The sequence below is a fragment of the Cetorhinus maximus genome, chromosome 13, assembly GCF_964194155.1.
Source record: "Cetorhinus maximus chromosome 13, sCetMax3.hap1.1, whole genome shotgun sequence".
Classification (NCBI taxonomy): Eukaryota; Metazoa; Chordata; class Chondrichthyes; order Lamniformes; family Cetorhinidae; genus Cetorhinus; species Cetorhinus maximus.
In genome coordinates, this window is record NC_135891.1 from 98,316,926 (window position 1) to 98,338,339 (window position 21,414).

At 40.0% G+C, this 21,414-nt stretch overlaps 1 protein-coding gene across 1 annotated transcript in view; it reads left to right on the forward strand.

Annotated features, from left to right (window-relative positions):
• fzr1a (fizzy/cell division cycle 20 related 1a) overlaps positions 1 to 21,414 on the forward strand; it is a 47,330-nt gene that overhangs the window by 18,579 nt on the left and 7,337 nt on the right. The window contains exons 5-12 of the mRNA XM_078555874.1: positions 2,443 to 2,570; positions 3,036 to 3,118; positions 4,980 to 5,163; positions 10,985 to 11,050; positions 12,401 to 12,503; positions 16,074 to 16,258; positions 17,364 to 17,597; positions 18,608 to 18,712. Of these exons, the coding sequence (XP_078412000.1) occupies positions 2,443 to 2,570; positions 3,036 to 3,118; positions 4,980 to 5,163; positions 10,985 to 11,050; positions 12,401 to 12,503; positions 16,074 to 16,258; positions 17,364 to 17,597; positions 18,608 to 18,712 (1,088 nt within the window). The remainder of the gene's footprint in view (positions 1 to 2,442; positions 2,571 to 3,035; positions 3,119 to 4,979; positions 5,164 to 10,984; positions 11,051 to 12,400; positions 12,504 to 16,073; positions 16,259 to 17,363; positions 17,598 to 18,607; positions 18,713 to 21,414) is intronic.

Consider the following 21,414-nt stretch of genomic DNA (forward strand, 5'->3'; position numbering starts at 1 on the left):
GTTGCCTCGCATCCTTTAAAAAGTACCTGGATGAGCACTTGGCACGTCATAACATTCAAGGATATGGCCAAGTGCTGGTAAATGGGATTAGGTAGGTAGGTCAGGTATTTCTCATGTGTCGGTGCAGACTCGATGGGCCGAAGGGTCTCTCCTGCACTGTGTGATTCTGTGAACAGTGTCTCTTTGGAAACCAAATCTTGGTACAAACAGAGCCTGGATATTCACATGTTCTTGTACACAGATACATGTACCTCAAAACTGCTGACCCAAGACTGAGCATTGTCTAGCTATATGACGTACATTGATTTTTTTTCGATACACTGTTTTGTTGTTAATAAGGTGTGGCTGCCTGCAAAGATCAGAATCCTCCACTGCATGGGGCCAGCCATGCATTCTACTATGCAGTCCAAATGGATTGTCAGGAGATTTCAGTATTTCAGGATTCCTGGCCTCTTTAGCTGCTCTTGTACAAAGACCACTGTTGCTACATGCACCTTGCCCAGTATAAATGCTTTTGTAAAGCTCTGTGTTATCCTCCTGCATTGATCTGCCTGTTACTGTTCCCTAGTTGGCATGGAAAAGTGGACTATAGGGACACTCCCTGAAGTTTGTGGGCTTTGGGGAAAAAACTACCCTACTGCTTTGGACCAGGTGCACCCATGGGTTGAGATATGGCCAGTCATACCTTCAGCTGCACACTTCTACCACTAGATGGAGCTTCCGATCTTCATACCAACAGCATCATTAATGCACCCTGATGGAAATGTGCTGTCTTGAATTTCTTTTCTTTGGGGTGGGGGGACAAAGCAAAAAGCCCACAGAAGATCCACTAATGTAATGTTTAAAATCATTTTCCAATTTATTGTGTAGAAACTTTCATATGTTACATGCCTTCACCGCATTGAGAAGGTGGCGTAATATTAATGTCCATTGGACTAGTAACCGAGGCCCAGACTAAAGCTCTGGGGCATGGGTTCAAATCCCATGATGGAATTTAAATACAATGAATTAATTCAAATAATTAATGGAGCTAGTTTTAGTAAAGATAACCATGATACTATCATCAATTGTCATTAAAAACTTATCTGGTTCACTAATGCCCTTTAGGAAAAGAAATCTGCTGTCCTTACCTGGTCTTACCTACATGTGACTCCAGACCCACAAGCAATGTTGTTGACTCTTAACTGCCCACTCAGTTGTACCAAGCTGTTACCACATGGACTGCAGTGGTTCAAAAAGGCGGCTCTTACCACCTTCTCAAGGGCAACTAGGAATAGACAACAACACCCAGACCTGATTGAAAGAATATAAAAAACATGCAACCTTGTAGGATAGAGAGGTGAAAAACTGAATTTATATTACATATCATTGCTTTTGCAAAATGTAATAATCATTTTAACAATTCACATCAATTGTAAGGAAATTGTTCGGAGCTAAAGCAGGCCTCTGCATAATACTGAAATGTGTGCTCAATATTAGGTGTATTTAGGGATATTATAAATGTTATGACAACTACATTGTGCACAGTGCTCAATTTAAAATCCTCCTAGGTGAATAATGAAATGAAGAAACCCTGAAAATGAAATCTATATGTGAAACTTTGATTTTAAAGTTAAAATGTACTCTGAGGGAAATGTGCTGTGTTCTGATATTTTGTGGGCAAAGCCACAGAAGGTCCAGTCCGCCTCTTCAAAACTGTGAAGTCAAGTTCCCTGGCTCTCACGATTTTGTGATCTTAAATCATCGGTGGATTAAAATAGTCATTTTTAGTGAGTTGTGACGTCTTTCGTCTATCCGTAGATTAAGGGTAAACTTGATGCAGAAATTAAACTGTTTTGTGTTTGGAAAGCAGTTGGTAAAACTTTGTTTAACTGTCATTGTCAAATATAGAAAGAAGGTGTTGTACTCCCTGTATCATTGGGTTGAAAGAAGGTGTTGTACTCCCTATATCATTGGGTTGAAAGAAGGTGTTGTACTCCCTATATCATTGGGTTGAAAGAAGGTGTTGTACTCCCTATATCATTGGGTTGAAAGAGGGTGTTGTACTCCCTATATCATTGGGTTGAAAGAAGGTGTTGTACTCCCTATATCATTGAGTTGAGTGCATATTATTTCAAGTCACATGATTTGATCACAGAAAACGTCTGCCTTCCACCTGCTGTGATGCCAACTGACAGTTAACAAATCACTTGCAACTAATAAACATTACTGCACTGGAAGGTACTGCATGCACCTCAAAATATAATGCTGGTAAACCACCCCATTTGCTCTTTCTCAGTTTAAAGTTCTTTCAACCCTGCATTTTGTAAAATGGAACAGGATAAAAGCCTGACAAGTATTACAACTGTTTACAGTGCTATAAGTGAAAACTGCATCCTACTTGAGCTTACTTTTTAAATTCTATTTTTCTGTGTTTCCCTCTGGCCCTATTTGGTTTGACAGATGGACTTGCTTATTCTGCATTACTTAAAAATGAGCTGCTTGGAGCAGGCATTGAAAAAGTTCAAGACCCTCAAACCGAAGACAGAAGATTACAGCCTTCAACGCCTGAAAAAAAAAGTTTATTCAAGGTATGCACTTTTCATCACTGAAAACAGAACAATTGAATCTGTTCACCTGTACTGTCACCATTTTATACCAAGTTTTACTTGTTAAAAATTAATCCCTAGATGATTTGTCAACTTTTAGTCCTGTTAATTTCTTCTCCAGTATTTTAATAATTACTTTAGGTCCCTCACTTTCATTAGACACTTGACTCCCTGCTACTTATGTTAAGTAAATGGAAATACATTTATGTATTTATCACTACAATTACATTTATGATTCTATGAACTGATTATTCTATTAATGTTGACTTTATAGCATCACTGAAAATGAACTATCTATATTTATTGAAAATCCAGATCTTAAGAGCTTTGTTCTCTACCTTGCCATGGAATACATTAAACCACCATTGTGTTCCCCAATTGGAATATTTAAAAAAAAATATTGGTGTTAACATCTGTAACCAATCTTGTACTGATTTTATTTTCTAGTACTCACTCAGCACTAAGCGTGCAAGCCCTGATGATGGAAATGACATTTCACCTTACTCCTTATCCCCTGTTAGCAATAAAAGGTAATGTATATCTCCTTATGCCATTTTGTAATGGGAATTCAAATGATTCAGTGATACTATATTTCAAGTAACCTGAATGTTGAAATTATTTATCTCTTAGCTAATTTTAAATGTCGTTACTGAAAGTTCACACAAAGTTCCCTCATTTTCTCTTTTTTGAATTGCAACTTTTGTGGAAATGACTATATATTCTGAAGCTCAATGTGGGTAGTTAATACATTGCAATCAGAATGCTAGGGACATGAGCTTCAGTAGCCAAATGACGTTTTCTTGTTGTAGACACTTTGAATTTAGTAATTCCAAAACAGATTAAAAATAATGTTCAGGATAATATCTAAATATAAAAATTAATACATTAAACAGCAGAATATATATTGGCTCTGAACTGTACATGTGGGTTGTGCCATTTTCTTTACTATGCTGTTTTGTCGGCTCTCCTTCAATCTGGAGCTTTGAATACTGCAGTCCTTTAGATGGCTTCAGTCAACAATTCGCTATTGAATTGTTTAATTTGCTAGACAGTTTTGTGGCCTTTCTTGAATGGATTCTTGAACTCCACTCAACCCAACTTAACGCCAAGAACTGCCACCAACTAACCTGGATCCTATAACAGACCCCTAGTATTTCCATCATGAAAGAAATTTGAGGGAACCTTGTCAAAGAATATGATATTGAGGATAGAAAATTGAACCTGGAGGTTTCCTTGCTTGCTGGAATTGTGCATCCAATTTCATTTTCTGCTGCAAAGCTTCAGAAAATTATGGCATGAAGAACTAAATCCATTATTCAAGTCGTGTCATAATTTTCTGAGACTTTTGTGCTGCTCTAGCAATGCTCCAGTTGAAACCGTGCAAGGTTAATTAACGTAACTCTGCTGTCAAGTCCCGTCAATGGCGATTGTGAATTTCTTGGATTTGTACCAGTGGCTGCCACTTAGACTGAAATTTAATGGTGCAGGTGAATGCATTTAAATTTGAGATCCAAATAATTGATTAAATAACTTTAAAATCTTTTGTCCTTTCTTGGTATTTTCTCTGGATCAAGTTGGGCTAACCATGATGCTGGCACCAAGCCTTGGGTAGATCTGGGTTGGGTGGTGCTGGGGGCTGGGTAGCCAGATGGGTGTGGGGGTGGCTGCTGGTGTGAGCACAAGTTGGCATCAGCCTGGAGTAGTACTTAGAGCTCCGCAGTAAGGTAGGTTAAAAAGCAAAATGTAATATTTCTTGTATTGATTATCTCCAATGACCTTTTTAAGGACCATGTTTTATGTCGCTGAAGGACCCAGAAAATCTGAGTGGTGCATACCCATACTTTGCATATGCATGCTTTGCTCAGTTTCTGACTGGTTTTGATGCGGGGTCCTTAAGCAGGTATTGGCACTCTCATTAGCATACACAAGAGAGTCAACAACCAGCTGAGACCGCCGCTAGGCACTCCTGAATATTGCCTGAGCCAGGTTGCTGTCTGAAGTATTTCAGGCATCCTTGATGCACGGGACGTAGCCCCATAAATCTGGACCTTTTTCACCTAAGAAATGGGCAAAATAGGTCTATTTTTGCTTCCTTTGCATCTCACAGCCCCTTTTCTTGAATCTGAGACGTTTTGATAGTTTGTTACTAATGCTCTAAATATAAAACATGTTCTTACCTGAAGCAGCTTCAAGGTTTGTCAGTACCCAGTTATGGATGGTCACAAGGAAATTATAACAATACAGTGCCAAATAATGCTCCCTTTTCCTAAAGTGAGCAGAATGCTACCAGTGGTAGCACAGCACATGAACATATTAACCATCGTCAAACTTAAAGGGTACATACTGCTATTTGGATTGGCATTTAATTTTGTATACTTCTGTCTTAAACAGCCAAAAATTGTTGCGGTCACCAAGAAAGCCTACTCGCAAAATCTCGAAGATTCCATTTAAAGTTCTTGATGCACCTGAACTTCAGGACGACTTTTACTTAAACCTAGTGGACTGGTCTTCTCTAAATGTATTAAGTGTTGGACTTGGCACTTGTGTGTACCTTTGGAGTGCTTGTACTAGCCAGGTGAACCTTTTAGCTTCCAGTCTCTTTCCCTCCTTGTTTCTGTCTCTCTATCCACCCCTGCTGGATGAACAATTTAGTTATTGCATGGTTTCTGCTAAAATGCATGTTTCAGTGACCAATGTCAGTATCGGAAAGGCTCATTTACTTTTTTTTTTAGTTTACTTCATGTTAATCACGGATTACCACAATCAAACATTCTTTATTCAGCATTCTTCACAACCTCATGATGTTGAACCTGATCAATATTCTAGAGAAATCATGTGATGAATGATGCCTCCTGGTGATGTTTTTTGTTATTAGTAAACATTAGTAACAATGACGTGTTATTGATCATTCATACATGCCTTCCACATACATCGGTGTAGCACTTTATCTTTAGAAAAAGAGCAAAAATTTCTGCTCCAAGTGTTAGCTATTTGTCTTGGTAGTTTGATTTCATTATTGTTTCTACTTGGTGACTTTTATTATTAGCATTTATTACTTTATTAAAATTTAGCATTTTATTACTTTTGTAATTGTTGTGACAAAGTTAACATCTCAGACTTTTTTTTAATTAAAAAGGTCAATTGGCATGGCCATTTTTAGGTTGGTACATATTATTGACTTTCATTTGTGAAGTTGTTTGTACATGTGATTATATTCATACATTGGGCTGTTCTTTTAATTGTGCTACTGTTGGTTACTGTTGCTCAGTTCTAACATGAGTGTGCAACACTGTGGCTATTGCAATATCATAGCAGATGGAAGCCAGAGTCTGAGATTGGAAGTGTATAAATAGGGCTGAATGGATAGTCACAGCTGTGCTGGATCATGAGCGATAGTTTCCTAGTTGTTGCGGCACATCAAGGAGCCACTGAAGCAAGCGCAAACTGGACATCTGTGATGGGGAGTTAGGAACTGGGAGCCAAGACCTAGGTTGCAAGGAAGTTGGGGCCTAAAGCCAGATGGTTAAAGCTGAGGGACCCTGCTGCCTATATAAGCAGAGGGCTAGATCTTGGGAGAGAGTGGCAAGACACAGGAGTTGGGTCCTGTGGTTGATGCAGAAAGGAAAACATGATAAGGAAGCCCATTCTGGAGATGGGACAGAACGGAGTCTTGGAATGTGTTCAGCAATCAGGAATAATTTCAAGGATTAGGGAAGAGTTGAGTCCTAAACCAATTATTAAGATTAAGAATTTAATAATCTATTTTTTTTAAAAGTGGCATAATTTTTTTTCTCAGGTAGGTTTCATGTGACTGCAGTAGCATTTCGGCAACATCTTTTTTTCAAAGAACATGATAAAAGCTTCTTTAATTCAATGCACTTCTCTGTATAGAAGCATGGGATGTTGATTTGTTACTGGCTGCTCCATTGTATATATTTTGCAACATATTGCAAAGGTCTCTAGGATTTTTGTCCATCACATGACTTCTCTAGTGCTCATCAGGACTCAGGTGTGTATATGATGCTTTCTATTTGTAAATGAGGTAGGTTCCACTATGTATGTAACAAATAATGCACTTTTGTACTCATGCTTATGTCCTCTGGTCCGTCAATGTCGCACTTTTAAAATTCTTATCCTCGTATTCAAATCCCTCCATGGTCTATCTCTGCAATTTCCTCCAATTCTCAGCTCTCTGCGTTCTTCCCACTGGCCTCTTGTGAATTCCCTGCTTCCTTTGTGCCAAAACTGGCTGAATTACCTTCAAGCTGTGTAGATCCTAAGCTCTGCAATTCCCTCTCCAAATGCCTTTGCCTCTCCAACACTCTCCTTTAAAATACTGCTTAAAACCTACCTCTTTTACCAAGGACTCCAAATGTTGTCGTCTCTAGCTTGCTGTCAATTTTTTGTCTGATTACACTCCTGTGAAGTACCTTGAGAGATTTTCCTACATTAGGGGTGCTGCAAAAATGCTAGTTGTTTTTAGATTCTTAGTGTTATCAACTGTTCCTGTTTAAGATATTCTGCTTTCTAAACACTAATAAACTACCATCTGGTGTATTTATACTTTTAATGTCTAGGGAATGAATGACCCAAAGAACATGTCCTCTTTATTGTTATTTTAACCATTTATTTTAAAATAGAGCTTAAGAAACCAAAAGTAGGTCACATGAATATTTCCAAAGATGGAATATTTATTCTAAATTTTCAAATCATGAGTAACCTTGTTCCTAAAACATACCCGTTATGCTTAACAAAAACAGAATTACCTGGAAAAACTCAGCAGGTCTGGCAGCATCAGCGGAGAAGAAAAGAGTTGACGTTTCGAGTCCTCATGACCCTTCAGCAGAACTGAGTAAAGTTAGGAGAGGGGTGAAATATAAGCTGGTTTAAGGTGGTGGTGGTTGGGGGGGGTGGGGGGGGAGAAGTTGTGGGGGAGGTGGTTGTAGGGACAAGCAAGCAGTGATAGGAGCAGATAATCAAAAGATGTCACAGACAAAGAAACAAAGACGTGTAAAAGGTGGTGATATTATCTAAGAGAATGTGCTAATTAAGAATGGATGGCAGGACACTCAAGGTACAGCTCTAGTGGGGGTGGGGTGGAAAGACTGACAGGGCATTACAGTTATAGATTTTAAAATAATGGAAATAGGTGGGAAAAGAAAAATCTATATAAATTATTGGAAAAAACAAAAGGGAGGGGGAAGAAACGGAAAGGGGGTGGGGATGGGGGAGGGAGTTCAAGATCTAAAGTTGTTGAATTCAATATTCAGTCTGGAAGGCTGTAAAGTGTCAGCCTGTTCCTGCCCCACGGAACTCATTTCTCGTTATCTTGACTCCCTTCTCTCTCCCCTTGTCCAGTCCCTTCCCACCTACATCCATGATTCCTCTGACACCTTACATCACATCAACAATTTCCAGTTCCCTGGCCCCAACCGCTTCCTCTTCACCATGGACGTCCAATCCCTCTACACCTCCATCCCCCACCAGGATGGTCTGAGGGCCCTTAGCTTCTTCCTTGAACAGAGGCCCGAACAATCCCCATCCACCACAACTCTCCTCCGTCTGGCTGAACTTGTTCTCACACTGAACAATTTCTCCTTTAACTTCTCTCACTTCCTCCAAATAAAAGGTGTGGCTATGGGTACCCGCATGGGCCCCAGCTATGCCTGTCTCTTTATGGGGTATGTGGAACATTCCTTGTTCCAGTCCTACTCCGGCCCCCTCCCACAACTCTTTCTCCGGTACATCGATGATTACTTCGGTGCTGCTTCATGCTCTCGTCGGGACCTGGAAAAATTTATTAATTTTGCTTCCAATTTTCACCCCTCCATCATTTTCACATGGTCCATCTCTGACACTTCCCTTCCCTTCCTTGACCTCTCTGTCTCAATTTCTGGTGATAGACTGTGCACCAATATCCATTACAAGCCTACCGACTCCCACAGCTACCTCAACTACAGCTCCTCACACCCCGCTTCCTGTAAGGACTCCATCCCATTCTCTCAGTTCCTTCGCCTCCGTCGCATCTGTTCTGATGATGCTACCTTCAAGAACAGTTCCTCTGACATGTCCTCCTTCTTCCTTAACCGAGGTTTTCCACCCACGGTGGTTGACAGGGCCCTCAACCGTGTCCGGCCCAACTCCCGCGCATCCGCCCTCACGCCTTCTCCTCCCTCCCAGAAACATGATAGGGTCCCCCTTGTCCTCACTTATCACCCCACCAGCCTCTGCATTCAAAGGATCATCCTCCACCATTTCCGCCAACTCCAGCATGATGCCACCACCAAACACATCTTCCCTTCACCCCCCCTGGCGGCATTCCATTGGGATCATTCCCTCCGGGACACCCTGGTCCACTCCTCCATCACCCCCTACTCCTCAACCCCCACCTATAGCACCTCCCCATGCCCACGCAGAAGATGCAACACCTGCCCCTTCACTTCGTCTCTCCTCACCGTCCAAGGGCCCAAACACTCCTTTCAAGTGAAGCCGCATTTCACTTGCATTTCCCCTAACTTAGTCTACTGCATTCGTTGCTCCCAATGCGGTCTCCTCTACATTGGAGAGACCAAACGCAAACTGGGCGACCGCTTTGCAGAACACCTGCGGTCTGTCCGCAAGAAAGACCCAAACCTCCCTGTCCCTTGCCATTTTAACACTCAACCCTGCTCTCTTGCCCACATGTCTGTCCTTGGCTTGCTGCATTGTTCCAGTGAAGCCCAAAGCAAACTGGAAGAACAGCACCTCATCTTCTGACTAGGCACTTTACAGCCTTCCGGACTGAATATTGAATTCAACAACTTTAGATTTTGAACTCCCTCCCCCATCCCCACTCCCTTTCCGTTTCTTCCCCCTCCTTTTTGTTTTTTCCAATAATTTATATAGATTTTTCTTTTCCCACCTATTTCCATTATTTTAAAATCTATAACTGTAATGCCCTGTCAGTTTTTCCACCCCACCCCCACTAGAGCTGTACCTTGAGTGTCCTGTCATCCATTCTTAATTGGCACGTTCTCTTAGATAATATCACCACCTTTTATACGCCTTTGTTCCTGTGACATCTTTTGATTATCTGCTCCTATCACTGCTTGCTTGTCTCTACAACCACCACCACCCCCCACCTTAAACCAGCTTATACATCACCCCTCTCCTAACTTTACTCAGTTCTGCTGAAGGGTCATGAGGACTCGAACTGTCAACTCTTTTCTTCTCCGCCAATGCTGCCAGACCTGCTGAGTTTTTCCCGGTAATTCTGTTTTTGTTTTGGATTTCCAGCATCCGCAGTGGTTTTTTGTTTTTATCCCGTTATGCTTAGTTTATTTTACAAATGTATCCTGAATCTCAAGGTTGTTAATCTTTTTACGTAATTCTGTGCTCAGTTGATTCTATGAATAGAGATAAAAGTTCATGAACAAGACAGTTGTATGTACGGTCGATTTGCAGCCACACAAATTGGCAACAGTCTTTTTATTAAAAGCTCTTGTTGGTATGCAATCTTTCAAAATATCAGTTTCTAAGAAAATGCATCAATAACCTTTGATTGTCAAAGGAAAGATATTCATCTTGGAGATACCAAGCGGATGTCATTTATGGTTTTGGATAGGACTTTTTTTGTTGGCAATTGCGTGTGTGTCCTCGCACTCTCATGCTCTCTAATTAATAAATTCACATTTTCTAACTGAAAGTAAGTGATTATTTGAGGCTGTTCTAATTGTAAGCACAACATAGGATGATCAGGAGGCAATTAGAGGCTGTTATTAAATAATAGAAATTACAGTGAGGAACAAGACAATTATTGAAGTTTATAGAACACAGTTAGAACAGGTCTTCAATCAGCCTGTCGTCTTCATAAACAAAAAGCTTCTTGAAATAAAATATGAACACTTTTTTGCGTTTTAGAAAACTCAACAAAAACTTTATCTGAATTAAAACTTTAGAAATATGATCTATAGCTTCACACTATTTTGGGAAACAAAAAAAGCAACTCAAATTTTTAGAAGCTAACGGGAAAAATATTCGGCCTGTACAGCTGACAGTACTGGTGCATTTTGAGCATGTATAGTGTATAGAGTCTAGAAATCATTCAAAACCCATGCAAGTAAAGTCTTTAAGATATTAAAATATGCAAAGACAATTTAATACATTCATGTAATGTTAGTGTGAAATATGTCATTTAAGAATGTTGTTTCAACCTTTATTTTGTGCATTAGATCAGGCATTAGAAAGAGCATTACAGTAAAATGCCAGTGAACTTTGAAAATTTTCTGGAATAAATTGTTTGAATTCTTTTATCCAATTTTTGCTTTCAGCACACCTTTAAGAAACTGTTGATGCCCTAATTGTGTACATCTATTAAAATGTATATCCTAAGTATTGACTTTCTTTCTGTTTTTTAGGTAATCAGACTGTGTGACCTTTCTATAGATGGAGATTCTGTTACATCGGTTGGCTGGTCAGAAAGAGTAAATATCATTCTTTTCATGTGAAAATAGAGCTAAGCTAAAGTCATTTTTAAAGAGACCTTTTTCATCTAATTTTTATGTTTTATTCTTAATCACTTTGTTTATTTGTGAGTATACATTGCAGCAAGCAAAATAAATCTTGTTTCTGTTAAGCAATGTACTTTAAAGTTATTTTGGTATTCCTATACAGTTGGTATGAATTTGTAACTTATAAAAGGAAAACTTATCACCTTAGTAACATTCTTACTTCTGATACAGAATGTCTTGGGTTCAAAGTCCAATTAAGAGAGCGCATTATAGACTAATATTTCAGTGCTGCTCTGTTGGAGGCTTTGTCCTTTGGGTGAGACATAAAACTGAGGCTGCATCTGCCCTGTTTTTGTAAAAGAAACTATGGCACCTTTCAAAAGAAGCAAAGTTGTTCTTCTGGTGTCTGGCCAATGCTTATGCTTTAATCAGTAAAAAAAAAATTACCTGGTCAGTTACCCCACTGCTGTTTAAGCGATCTTGTTCTGCACAAATTCACTGCCTTGTTTCTCTACGTTACAGCATTGCAACACTTCAAAATTTCTTAATTGACTGGGAAACATTGTGGGATAACCTAAAGTTATGAAAGGCACTATATAAATGTGTTTGTTCTTTATATACTTTAGAGAACAAGATTGTTTTGCTGTGATAATTGGGAGGAAATTGAATTTAGAAAGTTGAAGTGATTTTCATTTCATCTAGCGTTCCAGAATGTGTAGCAGATCTTAATTCGTATTCCCTGGACTGTGCATTACCCTTAGGAGATGATGGAAATCCATGCTAGTTGAATTCTTGGCTACTGTTCAGTATAGTATTCATTGTTTTAGGGGCAGATTAATAAACTTTACAGAACTTAATGAAATTAATAAAAACTGATTATTGCATGTGCAACACCGAGATGATTTGCTATTAACAAATATTAAGACATCTACTGGGCATACCATTCTCTTGCAAAAATAGAAAAACAAAAAACTTCATAATTAACATTGCGGTCTACTGTACCATTCGAGGTAAACACTTGATTTACTCCTGGTGGCATGAGGTGGATCTTTTAGTTTCAAGTATGATGTGGATATAAGGTAGCTAATCTTTTTTTTATGTACTAATAAGTACTGAGACTTTACTGTGTAATATGTCAGAAAGAAAACTTTGAAATGGGAATTTTAATTGCTGTAATTATACAAAGCCATTATTTTTCGGGCAAAAATAAGTTTTAAAGTGTATTACCTTAATTTCCAGCCATTATTGGTGGCAATAATAATTACCATTTATAGGTAGTAACTGAAAAGGATCTTGGAATCAAAATTATTTAATTTATTCTAGGGAAATTTGGTAGCAGTTGGGACACACAAAGGATATGTTCAGATCTGGGATACAGCTGCAGGGAAGAAATTATCCACACTTGAAGGGCACTCCGCTAGAGTGGGTAAGTTGTTGGGTTGAAGTTCATGGAACTGTTTTGATTTGCCAAGAGCATCTTTAAATTAGAATTTTGAAACCTGCTACAACTTTGTGGAGCACAAACCTGTTCATATAACAAATAAATAATTAGTATGAAGGAACAAAGACAATATTTTGAATAAAACATTTGATTTTCCAGCCAATTTATATATCCTTCAGATATTGTCATTTTCATAGGCTCCAAAAGGTCTCTGCTAGCCCTTTTCAGCATAAGACACTAGCATAGATGTGATGCCCTAATTACCATGTTTATAATGCAACGCTTCAGAATTGGTGAAATGATTGTATGGAGGATGAAGGTAATTTTTCAATTTTTGGTAAAATTGAACAGTTAATTTTTTATTACTTGCAGACAAAAATCATTTTTTTTTGCCTGTGCTTATGTTATTTCATCTCATCCAACACCCCCCCGCCGCCTCTTATTTACTTTCCTCTATCACTACCTCCACTTGTTAGACATATTATGATCCCCGTAGAGACTGATAACTTTTTGAAAGATATTTGAATTCCCAGTGACTGACATGAAAGAATTGCATGACAAGATTTAAGTTTTAAGACTTTTATATTAACAAACTAAAATCAGCATCAATTAAACATTTCTTAGTAGGCAACCAATATTCTAAATTACAGGAATGATAACCCTTATTAATGTCTTAACACAACCCATAACCCCACGCTGCATATATACTTCACAGCACGCTCTCCACAGGACTACAGTCTTTATAGGAAACAGTTCACAGTCACTCCCAGCTTCCAATGGATTCACTTCTCCCCGTTTCACTGAGTTGTAACGTTCCGTGACCGTCAAAAGGCACTTCCCTTAGTTTTTGGAGAATTCCTGAACTGACTTTAAGCATTAAAGCCCATTCTGGCAATTCCTTCTCCAGCCTGGCCAGGACAAATCTTCCAGTGTCCTTAATACGCTGCAGGTGTTCCTCCTTAGACCAAAGGACATAAAGTCCCCTGCATTCTGCCAAGTAGTGCACAGAAAGGCAGCACTCTTCTCTCTGCAGACCACACAAGCTGCAGCCTTTGTGTCTATATCTTTCTCTCTCTCTCGGCGTCCAGGGTTTTTTTCCCAGACACTGTCCGGGAGCCTGTAAGCCTATAGATAGCTGCCTCTCTCTTTTTGTGTTCAGGTGTGAAACATGGTACATGGGTTCAGTAAGTCTTAACCTAGGTGACTCGCTCCCCCAGTCTCCACGGTAACCAAACCACACAGGCTTGTTTTCGGGCAGATCACATGTCTCTTCACTACTCCATTTTATCTTAAATTAAAGGGACAATCTTATAAAACCTTGCATTCATAACATACTTTCTTTTTTGTCCCCTATTCATCCAAATCTTGAAGCACTTTGTATAATGATTCATTTTTGAAATCCTAGGACAGTTCTCATGTAGGTAAATGTGGAAACCAGTTCGCAAACAGCAGTCAGATGAATGCTGAGATAATCAGTTTTTGGTGGTGATGTTTGAGCATAACGACTAGAAAACTCCAATGTAATCATTTGAATAGCACCATAGGACCCTTAATGTCCACTTGAACAAACGGACTATTTCTTGGCTTAACATTTTGACTTAGCAATGTGGCACACCGAGTACTACAATAATCAACAACACAAACAAAGCAGGGTTCCACTTCAAGCTCTGTCTCTTTTTCCTCCCCTACCTATGTTCATGGCAGAAGTAGCTAGAATTTCCAGTACACTCTTGTCCATGCCATAAGTAGGACAATTTACTCTAACCCTAATCTGACCACTTCCTTTAGTTTAAAATTCCTCCCCTTAAATATTGGCAAATCAAAAGTCATTATTTTCAGCCCCTGACACAAGTTTTCCTCCCTCATCATTAACTCCTTGGGCAGTGTCCCTGGGTAAGTTGAACTGTTTTCACCCTTGATGCCCTTCTAATTCAAACTAAGTTTCCAATTTCCATTACAAAGACTGTTTATGTCCCTACTTAAGCCTGTTCACTGTTGACATCCTCATTTGTGCCTTTATCATCTCTAGGCTAGATTACATAAATGGTTCCCTTGTTAGCCTTCCATTTTCCACCCTTTTATAAGTTTGTCCAAATTACATTTGCTCATATCTTATGCTGCACCAAATTTTACTTGCCTCCCACCTGTATCCTCCTTATCCACATTATCTTCCAGTACCCGAATGCCTCAAATTAATAATTCTTGGCACGGTCTTAATGTCTTTAGGTCCTCTGCTCTTTCTTTCTCCATAGCATCTACCAATCCTATTGTACAGTCCATTATCCCTCTGGCCCCAACTACTTCTATATTCTCACTTCACCTTTGACAGTTGTATTTTCATCTGCCTAGGTGTATCATCCTGTGGAATTCCCTCCCTAAACTGCTCTGCCTCTCCACCTTTCTCTAAGATCCGCATATTTGGTAATGAACTGAACTAAAGTTGTGTATTGAGGACAAGGCCTTACTGTCAAAGAAGTCATATATGCCACACGTCTTGGAGACATTGGGTATCTTAACTCTCAAATGCATTCCTTGATGAGGCACGCATGCGTCAGCATTTCAAAGGGAGTAAACTTTGACCTAACTTATGAGAACAGACTGGAGCAATTAAGTAGATCAATAGTCTGTCGTTGAATTTAAGAATGGATGTGAGCAGCTTTGTTTATTTCATGGAGGTGGTCAACACCAAGTGGTTCCTTTTCAGTTACAACTAGTCACAACTTAAAGTTAAAAAATATGTGCATGGTGCTTAACCAGGTCTTCCTCAACCCCTAAAAATAAAATACAGAAATTTATCATATTTACTGGAAGAAGGAAGAGTGATTTGACAAAATAAGAAGCAAATTCCAGTGTGGTCATCAGAAAAATCAGATGATTAATGTGGACCAATGAGTAACATTTTTAGTTTTCAGTTTTCTACAATCATGTGTTCTCTACCTCTACAATATGACAGAAAACGTTGAACATGAATAGTATAGATGTAGCTCTTTTTTTAGATATAATAGCTGTATGTGTTGAGAGATACTGGTCTTTGACAGAAATAGTTCCCCTCATTTATCTTCTGCTCCCGAAAGATTAACAATTACACTGTCTAATTTTATTTAAAGTATATTCAGGTAGACAAAGCAGTAACAACTATTGCTAGGTGTCCCAGTACGATTGCTATGTCTGCCTTCTTACTTGCAACTTAATTCTTCAAAAGTCTATTAATGTATTTACGTCATCCTGAAACTAAAAGTCTTAAGGTCTTGGAAGCTGAAATAAAATATTCACGAAACTGACCCACTTCCAAATGGGAACACAAAAGTGGACTTCTAAAGACATTACTGATGTCTATGCTATTTCATATTGTGTATGCAAGATTAAAATTTGGTAGAAATGAAAAAATAACTTTGTATTTACTTTCTGCTGGACTGTTGTCAGCAGACAAATTGGCTTCCGATCAACTCATTAAAGCAGCTTTCTGTTAAAATAAAGTCAACACAAGTTGTCAGTGGTTGTGTACATTTTCAGCACTGCAAGGAGTTTACATTTAAGATTGATTTGTGGTTATAGGAGCTCTTGCATGGAATGCTGATCAGCTGTCATCAGGAAGTAGAGACCGTCTTATTCTGCAGAGAGATATCCGTACCCCACCGTTGCAATCAGAGCGACGACTTCAGGGTCACAGACAGGAAGTTTGTGGTTTGAAATGGTCGACAGATCACCAGCTTCTGGCCTCTGGAGGAAATGATAACAAGGTAATAAAATCTATTTAAAAAAAAAACAAACATAATGAAAACTGAATTAGCTGATCTAGGTTGTAGTAGTCATAGGGGCTTTATAGTTGGGTTTGATGCTCCTTTCTTTTGGAGGATGAAATGGGGCACCCACTCGAGTAATTCCATTTTTAAAAAAAGGAACACCTGAACTGGAACTGCCTTGACTATGATCCTTCTGATGGGAGATAGCTGACCACGTTCACTTTTGCAGCTCATACATGAGTAATTGCCACCAGGGTGAGGTACTGAAATGCAATGAGAACCATTGGGGAAGCACTTTGAGAAGAATCAAGGAACAAAATGGGCACAGGGGAAAACTTGTAAACTAAGACGGTACTGTGGTGCTCTGTCCACCAATATCCCTCTCTCACTGCACTGTTGTGAGGAAGTAGCAAGTATAAGCCATAGTTTTCTCACAGGAACAGCTTATTCTGAGCTACATTGGTGAAAATAGATGCAAACAGTATACATGTTCACTTTTGAACATAGTTTGTATTACCGGGGCTTGCGCTTCCTCATTTCAAATAATGGAATTTTTTTTGAACTTGAGCTTTTAAAAACTAATGGCCTGTGCCATTGCTGTGTGATCAAGTACAGGCAGATGTATGTGTACACAAACAATGGTATTATTCAGGAATGATCAAGCCATCTGGTTTGCTGAATGAGCAGAATAATTAAAAAACAGATTACTCTCTATATAGGTGTATTGTATTTCCAATACTTAACTGATCCAGAGTTTGTTAATTAAGATTTTGTGCAATACTCTTATTAATGGGGGTCCAATTTCCATATCTTCTTGCTTCATCTGAAGTGATTTGATTGACTTTATTGTCTGTTGCATGCTGCTTAGGACACTGAGTCAGTCCACCAATCTATTAACTGCGGGTATTATTGAAGAGTTAGTGTTGCCCAGCTAAAATTCTTTCTGCTCCTGGGGAAAAAACTAAGCTGTACGTGATTTGTGGAAGTCTGTTGTACTTTGATTCACTCAAATCTTAGGATTCAAAAATTATTTAAAGAGAAAATAGATTGTGCTTCATATTGCAAAATCTGATTATTTTGCATGTAACTTATCGTTGTTTAGCTACTGGTGTGGAACAACTCCAGTTCAGGACCAGTACAGCAGTATACAGAGCATCTTGCAGCAGTGAAAGCTATTGCCTGGTCCCCCCATCAGCATGGCCTCCTTGCATCAGGTGGTGGAACTGCTGACCGGTGCATCCGTTTCTGGAATACTCTTACATCTCAACCTTTACAGTGCATTGATACGGGTTCCCAGGTGTGCAACCTTGCTTGGTCCAAACATGCAAATGAACTAGTAAGTACAAAGTAATTCATTTGTTGTTTTAGTGCATCTGGTATCTAAAAGCCTAAGCTATTGAATTGTCTTAATCCCAAGAAGTTTACTATTGTCCTTTTAGAGAAGGAAATTTGCCATCTTTACCTGGTCTGGCTTATCTGTGACTCCAATCCCAAACCAGTGTGGTTAACTCTTGCAACACTCTTACCTAGCAAATCTGCCAAATCTAGGAGTGGCAACTAATGTTGACCATGCCAGTGATGGGCACGTTCTGAGAATGAATAAAATTACATTTTATCTGGATTCAGTGTATTTTAAAAATTTCATTTCATTTCCTTTAAGGGTTTTGTTTTAATATTGTTTTCTTGGCTCAGTAGAAGTCATAAAGAATTAATTTAGCAAGTAAATTCGGGGCTGGTAATCCAGAGACCCAGGATAATGCTCTGGGGACCTGGGTTCAAATCCCACAACGGCAGATGGTGAAATTTGAATTCAATAAAAATCTGGAATAGAAGTCTAGTGATGACCACGAAGCCATTGCCGATTGTCATAAAAACCCATCTGGTTCACTAATGTCCTTTAGGGAAGGAAATCTGCTGTACTTACCTGGCCTGGCCTACATGTAACTCCAGACCCACAGCAATGTGGTTGACTCTTAAATGCCCTCTGAACAAGGGCAATTAAGGATGGGCAATTAATGCTGGCATATCCCATGAATGAATAAAAAAAAAATAATTGTGACCTCATCATTAATACGTAATTGGTGAGAACATATAATGGGTAAGAAGTTTTGCAGATTTTATGGTGGTTGGGAAAAGGGCTTTGTTGTGATTGGGCCCTAACTGAACCCTAGAATAATTTAGGAATTACACAGTAATGTTGGAAAATGTTGGCGCTGTTGTGTAACAGTAATAATGACTGGAGCACAATTGATTAACCTTTGTTCTTTCACATATTTTATGTGGCACCACTGTGGCTTTATGTAAATTTTTATGATTATATTAATAAAATAGTTCTATTATTTGTAGGTGAGTACTCATGGATATTCACAAAATCAAATCCTAGTGTGGAAGTATCCATCATTAACACAAGTAGCCAAACTGACTGGACATTCATACAGAGTGCTATACTTGGTGAGTTACTCTTTATGATCTTCACATTCATTTTGTATAATGCAAGGATTAAGATTATGATGTTTTTGGCTCTATATAATCTACACATGCATTCAATGCTAAAAAGCTATAAGGCTGATTGACTCTTTCAAGATAACTGCATGGGCTTACTCCATTTTGCTAATGTTGATATTAAGCATCAGCAGCCTTCAAATGGTAATTTAAGCTATTCATTCTAAACGATTGTTGACAAAAGACCTTTTGTTAATTGCATCTCATTAATTTCATCTCTGCTCAGTAATGTTTGTATTATTTCATGCAAAGCTAACAAATATGGCTTCTGCATGACAAAGACCTTCACAGGGCAGTTTAGGGTATGCCAGTCAATGTAACACTGGGTTTGGATATCTAGAACATCAGTGAACCAACCCTACAAACTCAGTGCCAATTACTTAATCTAGGGGTTGATGTGAGGGGCTTTGGTGAAGATATATGGCCACTATGAAAGTGGCTGCTTCTCCTGAATTTGTATGGACAGGTCAATGTAGGCTGGAGCCCCTCCCGTCCCTAAAACAGATTCCTCTTTTGCCATAAATGTACTTCATCTTTTTCAGTCCCAGAATATTGAACTTGAATGTAAGGAAATTGTATGCCCAAGGCTTTGAACCAAGAAAAAAATTGCCTACAAGAACTGTCACTTCTTCCAGCAAGGTCAGTATAGCTATCTCCAGTTGTAGCACTGCCTCCAAGAGCTATGCAATACTTTGCAGATTTCAATTTGAGCCAATCTCCTGAAACTTTTCCTCCACTCCTCAGCCTGCTGCGTATGCATTTCCACTCTATGCATTACCATACCACCAGAAAGCCTGGAGATCTAGGCTGACTTAAGTGAGGAGGAGGAGTAATGATAGGAGGCCTGCAGCCAGATCTGAAACATCACTTATGGCAAGATGGCCTACTAAAGGTCATACATTTCATTTGCTGAAAATCACTCATACCAGACCACAAAAGCTCCACAGATTTCATCTATCCATACCAGGTAGTTGCACTGTGGCCAACAAGACACATTCCTACACTTACTTTGGTCATGTCCCTGCATCAAAGCTAGCACAAAGAAAGATGGTTGTGGTTGTTGGAGGTTAATCATCACAGTTCCAGGACATCACTGCAGGAGTTCCTCAGGGTAGTGTCCTAGGCCCAATCATTCAGCTGCTTCACCAATGACCTTCCTTCCATCATAACGTCAGAAGTGGGGATGTTCACTGATGATTGTGCAATGTTTAGCACCATTCACAGACTGCTTCAGTATCTGATGAGTCGTGCCCAAATTTGCAAAACCTGGACGATGTCCAGGCTTGGGGTAACAAGTGGCAAGCAACATACGTATCACACAAGCGCCAGGCACTGACCAGCTCCAACGAGAATCTAACCATCGCCCCCTTAACATTCAATGGCATTACCATCGATGAATCGCCCGCTATCAACTCCCTGGGGGTTACCATTGACCAGAAACTGAACTGGACTAGCCATATAAATACTGTGGCTACAAGGCCAGAGGAGAGTCAGTCGGGAGATTGAAAACAGCACGAGAGGAGATTCAGTCGGGAGATTGAAAATAGCGCGAGAGGAGAGGTGATTGGGAGATTGAAAACAGCGTGAGAGGAGGTGTGATTGGGAGATTGCAAACAGCGCGAGAGGAGAGACAGTCGGGAGGTTGAAAACAGCGCGAGAGGAGAGACAGTCGGGAGATTGAAAACAGCGCGAGAGGAGAGACGGTTGGGAGATTGAAAACAACGCGAGAGGAGAGACAGTCGGGAGATTGAAAACAGCGCGAGAGGAGAGACAGTCGGGAGATTGAAAACAGCACGAGAGGAGAGGTGGTTGGGAGATTGAAAACAGCGCGAGAGGAGAGACAGTCGGGAAATTGAAAACAGTGCGAGAGGAGAGGTGATTGGGAGAATGAAAACAGCGCGAGAGGAGAGACAGGAGATTGAAAACCGCGAGAGGAAAGGTGATTGGGAGATTGAAAACAGCGCGAGAGGAGAGACAGTCGGGAGATTGAAAACAGCGCAAGAGGAGAGGTGATTGGGAGATTGAACAGCGCGAGAGGAGTGGTGATTGGGAGATTGAAAACAGCGCGAGAGGAGAGACAGTCGGGAGATTGAAAACAGCGCGAGAGGAGAGACAGTCGGGAGATTGAAAACAGCGCGAGAGGAGAGACAGTCGGGAGATTGAAAACAGCGCGAGAGGAGAGACAGTCGGGAGATTGAAAACAGCGCGAGAGGAGAGTCAGTCGGGAGATTGAAAACAGCGTGAGAGGAGAGGTGATTGGGAGATTGAAAACAGCGCGAGAGGAGAGACAGTCGGGAGATTGAAAACAGCGCGAGAGGAGAGACAGTCGGGAGATTGAAAACAGCGCGAGAGGAGAGTCAGTCGGGAGATTGAAAACAGCGTGAGAGGAGAGGTGATTGGGAGATTGAAAACAGCGCGAGAGGAGAGACAGTCGGGAGATTGAAAACAGCGCGAGAGGAGAGACAGTCGTGAGATTGAAAACCGCGAGAGGAGAGACAGTCGGGACATTGAAAACAGCGCGAGAGGAGAGACAGTCGGGAGATTGAAAACAGCGCGAGAGGAGAGACAGTCGGGAAATTGAAAACAGCGCAAGAGGAGAGACAGTGGGGAGATTGAAAACAGCGCGAGAGGAGAGACAGTCGGGAGATTGA